This window comes from Enhydra lutris, unplaced genomic scaffold (genome assembly GCF_002288905.1).
Source record: "Enhydra lutris kenyoni isolate GAN:26980312 unplaced genomic scaffold, ASM228890v2 scaffoldscaffold68, whole genome shotgun sequence".
NCBI classification, from domain to species: Eukaryota; Metazoa; Chordata; class Mammalia; order Carnivora; family Mustelidae; genus Enhydra; species Enhydra lutris.
This window is the reverse complement of record NW_019154152.1, coordinates 9,065,004-9,071,001: the sequence shown is the minus strand read 5'-3', so window position 1 is coordinate 9,071,001 and position 5,998 is coordinate 9,065,004. Positions and strand designations below refer to the sequence as shown.

The 5,998-nt window shown below is 39.9% G+C and overlaps 1 protein-coding gene across 1 annotated transcript; it reads left to right on the top strand.

Moving 5' to 3' along the window:
* The first annotated feature begins 4,633 nt into the window (after positions 1-4,633).
* On the top strand, positions 4,634-5,624 carry LOC111159645 (olfactory receptor 51M1-like). Its single transcript, XM_022522195.1, is given in 2 exon segments — positions 4,634-4,650; positions 4,652-5,624. Coding segments are annotated over 2 exon segments (990 nt in total).
* Positions 5,625-5,998: the final 374 nt, after the last annotated feature.

Here is a 5,998-nt window from a genome sequence, read left to right as displayed (position 1 = left end):
TTGTTTGTTTGTTTGTTTGTTTGTTTCCATCTGGAGCTTTAAAAACTTTAGTCACTTCAAAACCTTTATCAGAGACATGTTTCTGCTTTGGGTTGGAGGTGGCTCTGATGTTACCCTTTCCACATAAGACAAAGCAGACCTCCTCCTCCTCCCCAGCAAAGGGATGCAGGCGGAAGCCAAGGCCAGACTGGGGTGGAGACCTTGGGCCTCTGAGTGCTCACCCCAAATGGAAAGATTTGGCCAACTCCATAGGTGGGGCTCCAGTTTCTCCTTACCCTGGAAGAGGGCAGGGCTTGGTCTCAGGGGAAACAAGTGGCTGCCTCTCCATCTGGCTGCATGGAGCTGGGACAGAAACCAAGAGGGGTTTATCTGTTTCCTTTTTCTGCCCTGCCAGTTCTTTTGAGTAGGCTGGGCTGGGGGTAAGCTGTCTGGCCTGGGTCTTTTTAGGTCAAGATGGGAATGGGAATTTGGAGTGGTTTTTGTTTTGTTTTTTTAAGGAGAAACACCTGTTGTTCCCTAACACCAACAATTATCTCTCATTTCTGGAGAAACTACCTAGGACTTCCTTTCAGGAAAAATAATCACAGCTCCGCATGGTCTCTCTATAGACTTCTCTCTTCTCCCAGATCCTCTTCCTGTCCTTCTCAATCTGAAGTCAGTGAACACAGGACTCAATGCTAAACTCCAGGCACAACTGACTCACAAGAGGTGAGCACTTGATTCATTTACTTATTCAGTTTTTCATGCAAAAGCATATGGTGGTGCCTACCAACATTAGACACTGTTCTGGGCTCCAGGCGTATTTCTCAGAGAGTCCCACTCTACCTGTACAAGAAAGTGAATCAAAACCATAAGTTATAAATACACACACAAACAATATATGTATAAGGAGCATATATAAGGTACAAATAATATATACATATATAATGTATATGAGAAATATATGTATCAGTATATAACTATATATAAGTATGCTTCTATATAAAGAATAGATATATGTGAAGAATACATATTATATTATATAAAATATATATAAAGGTAAATATACTTATGTTTGTTATTTATATTATACATATTTGTTATTGTATATACTTATACATAACATATAAATAGATTCTATGTGTTCATATAAATAAGAATACATATATATATGTATAATATAAAGGATGCATTTGTGATTTACACTTTAACAGTGCTGCAGCAAAGGTATTATATGAATACTGAGAAAGATACGCCTAACTCTACACAAGAAAGGAGAGATTTGTCAGAGAAAATGATATTTATGTTGTCTTAAAGGATCAACCAAAGTTCACTGATCAGGAAAACAAGATTTTTTTTTTCAGGAAAGCAAGATAGGAAGTGATAAAAATAATAGAAACAAGAAAAGTACATATAGGGAATTGTAGAAAGAGTTGTAAGGATTTGTTGACTGCAGGAGAAAAAAGATAAGTTGAGAAAGAACAAAAGCCTTGCTACAGACAGAGTATTTGGGAATATTCAGAACACAAACTTGGAATTAGGCAGACATGGGCTCAGATCCCATCTCCGACATTATTAGCTTTCTGGGAAGCTTGAGGAAAGTTATTTACCTTTTCTGTGGCTTCCCTCTCTGTGTAGCGGGGATGGAATACTTCATGGTTATGAGAAATATACGCAATGATGTTAAGTTTCCCCAGTGTCTGAATCATTCATAGGCTCAATAAATTGGAGCTCTCACCATAGCTCTTCACAAATCTGAACTGCACTCTGGTGAAAAGGGGCAGTGAGGGACTGCCGACAGCCCAGTGACTCAGGGAGTTAGCATTCTCTGGACAACCCCAAGGACTGTAGTGGGGAATAGATCAAGGCAGGGAGAGGGGGGTTGGGCAGGTAAGTTAAGCGACAGAGAGGTCAGTTAAGCAGGTGTGGAAAAACTAAGAACTATGACAGTGAGCACAAGGGTGGAGACAAAACAATAGATTATAGGGATATTTAGGAGGTAAAAAATACTTAACTCAGTTACAAAATAGGTCTGAGAAGAAAGAAAGGGTCAAGTAAAGTGTACATTCCAAAATGTTGTCTTGGATGATTAGAAAGTGGTTGGTAAATGATACTGTCAAAAATGTATAAACAGGAGGGGAATCAGGTATGTAGAGGGTCGGTGATGGGCTCAAAATTAGATGTGTTGGGTTTAATTGGCATCCATTTCAAGAGACTAACAGGAAGGTGGAAAGGTAGGCCTAATGCATAGCAGAGTTGTTTGGGCTAGAGGTAAATATTTAGGGGATATCAGTATACAGGTAAAATAATAATAGATCATGTTATGAATAAGAAAGTGTTCAACATCAGAAGACTGGGTAACATGAACACATGAATATTTGAGCAATGGATAGAAGCACTGAATAAGAGCTGTCATAAAAATTAGAAGAGAATCAGCCGATAGTTGCATCAAGAATTTCAAGAGAGAACTTTAAAAGGAAGGCATTGCTATGGAAATCGGATATTGACTTAAGATTCTCCATTGAATTCCAAGCCTAGAGATCACCAATGACTCTAAGTCATTGCTGGGGGCACTTGGATGGCATAGTTGCTTCTGACTCTTGGTTTTGGATCAGGCCATGATCTCAGGGTCATGAGATTGAACCCTGCGTTGGGTTCAGCAAGGAGTCTGCTAAAGTTTCTCCCTCCCTCTCCTTCTGCCCCTCCCCACCTCACCCTTTCTCTCAAATAAATAAATATAAGTCTTAAAAAAAAATAGAGAGCATTGCTTTAGCTAAATTAAAAAAAAAAGTCATCGGGTGGTTGGTTGAGTACTGAACTTATGTGTAAAGAAATGGAGAGAGTACAAGGGGATAGTTCTTTCACCCTCTTGTCAAAATGATGAAGGGCTGGCACTGGTCTTCCTGAACCTTCTTCCTTTTCACCACCTCCTGCCTCATTCTTTCCAGTGCATGGCCACATGCATTATCACTGCTGCCACCCCCTCCTTGTTGCCTCTCTGCCACCTTTCCAGTCAGATTTTATTCACTGAAGATTTTAGCATTGACTCCCTTTGCTCTTTCCACTACTGATCCAGACAAAATTTTTATGGTTCCCATATTCCCTCCTTTGATCTAATCAGTGGCTGTACTCTCAGCCCCTTGACCTCCTCTCAATAAAGATTGTGTCCTTTACCATAAATTGGCAACTTGAGCCCATCCCATACTCTAGAACCCTGGTCCCTTTACCCATCTCTCACTCCTTCATGCTTTTGCTTTTCTTTTTACTCAGTGGAGTTTCCATAGTACATCATCATAATTACCCCTCTGCATACACCCTTAACTTTAGTCCGGCTAGCCTACCCCAACTTCAGTAGGGGTAAATGCCACTCTCCACATACTTCTCTTCTGCCCTTGAGCAAATAAGTGTAGTGATTAAAAACACACCAGAGTGCTGACTGGATCCACTCTGAAGTTATGAACATCCAATGGGCCTCATAACTGCCTAGAATCCTACATCTGAACGCAGTAGAATCAGATTTTATTCCCAACCACTCCATTGAACTACTATCTTACCATCAGCTAGGACTTCCTCATTGCTAAATCTTCTGGTCACTTCTCAGTCCTTTAGTAACTTGACACCTTAGCAGCATTATATATAATCATTATATATGAAACTCACTTACAAAACCACACTTTCCTGTTTTGTTTTGTTTTGTTTCTCTATTCAACTGGGATTTTTCCCCCTTAAGCTATTTTAGTGGAAACTTTCTTCTTGACCTTTAAATTTCAGATTTTCCCAGGACTTAATACTAGAAACTTCCCTCTACCCTCATATTTTAGGTTTTGTCCAGGCTATTTACTAATGTCTCTCAAATATGTATCTTTTCCTCAACTTATTTTGAAGTTGATATTTTTCCTAGACTGAGTTAATGAGAACAAGATAAATGAAAACCCTATTGGGGGAAATGATTCTAAACTGAATTTTCGACACGCTTTTGAAACAACTAGATACAGATGCTCAGGATACTGCTAGATAGATGAGCCTATAATTTAAAAAAAAAAGAAATTATGGGGTTATATATTTGATATTTTCAATGTATAGATGGTAAATAAACTCATGAGAACAATGATATTGCCAAGATAAATAATAAAGTATTCTGGCCAAAAAGTTGCCCAGAATGGAAATGGTTAAACAATTGTTTAAGGATAAACAATAAGAGAAGCCAGCAACAGCGATTGGGAAGGAACAGAAATTATAAAAATACAGGAAAAAACTGACAGTTGCAGAAAGGGAGGTGGGCAGGGGAATGGGGTAACCAGGTGATGGGCATCAGGGAGGGCACAGGATGTGATGAGCCCCCACATCAATGATGTGATGAATCATTGAACATTATATCAAAAACTAATGATGTACTATATTTTTGCTAATTGAATTTAAATAAAAAATGCTTCTATCTTCAAGAAAAAAAGGGAAATACTAGAGAAAATCTGGTGAGTGTGGTGCTATAATACAGTTTAGAGTAGCTAGCAGGGTGGTAGAATTGATAATCGTAAATTAGATGATATCAAAGATAATGATGATTATGATTCTGCTTATGACAGTGTGACTATTAGGAAGACTGAAAAATTAATAACTAGAAATATCCATTTATTTTCAGCTCCATCTCTGAGGAATGCCAGCCCAATATCCTTAGTCCTCAATTCATGATTTTGTCCAATATTACTCAGTTTAGCCCCATGTTCTACCTCACTGGTTTTCCAGGATTGGAAGCCATCGAACACTGGATTTTCATCCCCTTTTTCCTTATGTACCTTGTGGCCATCTCAGGCAATTGTTTCATTCTGATAATTATTAAGACCAACACTCGTCTGCACACACCCATGTACTATCTACTCTCCTTTTTGGCCCTCACTGACCTGGGACTGTCAGTGTCGACCTTGCCCACTACTGTGGGAATCTTTTGGTTCAAATCTCATGGTATCTACCTTGCAGCTTGCCAAATCCAGATGTTCTGTATCCACTCATTTTCCTTCATGGAGTCCTCAGTGCTCCTTATCATGTCCTTTGACCGCTGTTTGGCCATCTGCCACCCCCTTAGGTACTCAGTCATTATCACTAGCCAGCGAGTGATTAGGACAGGTCTGGCTGTCATATTCCGGAGACCTGTGGCCCTAATTCCTCTTGTCGTCCTCCTGAAGACTTTTCCCTACTGTGGGCCTCGAGTCCTCTCCCATTCTTTCTGCCTACACCAGGAAGTGATACACTTGGCCTGCACAGATACCACCTTCAACAACCTGTATGGACTGACGGTAGTGGCATTCACTATGATGCTGGACCTGGTGCTCATCGCACTGTCCTATGGAGTCATCCTGCACACTGTGGCAAAACTGGCCTCCCATGAGGAGCAGTTCCGAGCTTTCCAAACATGCACCTCACACCTCTGTGCTGTGCTGATATTCTTTGTGCCCATGGTGGGGCTGTCTTTGGTGCACTGCTTTGGGAAGCATGCTCCACTTGCTGTCCACCTTCTTATGGCCAATGTCTATCTCTTTGTGCCTCCCATGCTAAATCCAATCATATATAGTATTAAGACCAAGGAGATCTGCCATGTTATCAGCAAGCTCCTGGGTCTTAAGAAGGTCAGTGCTGGATCCAGAGGCTAAAAATTCCCCTGGGTACCCGAGAGAAGGTCCCAAATCAAGCCAAAGATCACTAGCATTAAGAACCTACTATGAACCCCATGTGTTTCCCCAAGATTCTTTTCCATTTCCCTAAATAAAATATATATGAGTTTCTTTTCCTGAGTTATGAGTTAAGAATACTGATATGCCCTTGCTTAAATTTTAATGCCTCCTCCTATGTAGGAGACCTAACTATTTTCATAGCACCAAAAACTGCCCAGATGAAGACTCTGTTGAGGGTCATCATCAATGTACAAATATTAAAACTAAAACTAAATGGAACAAAAATGAAAACAGAAGAGTAAATTTAAATAAATAAATAATAAATAAACCTGGCAGAGAAGAAACAAATTCAC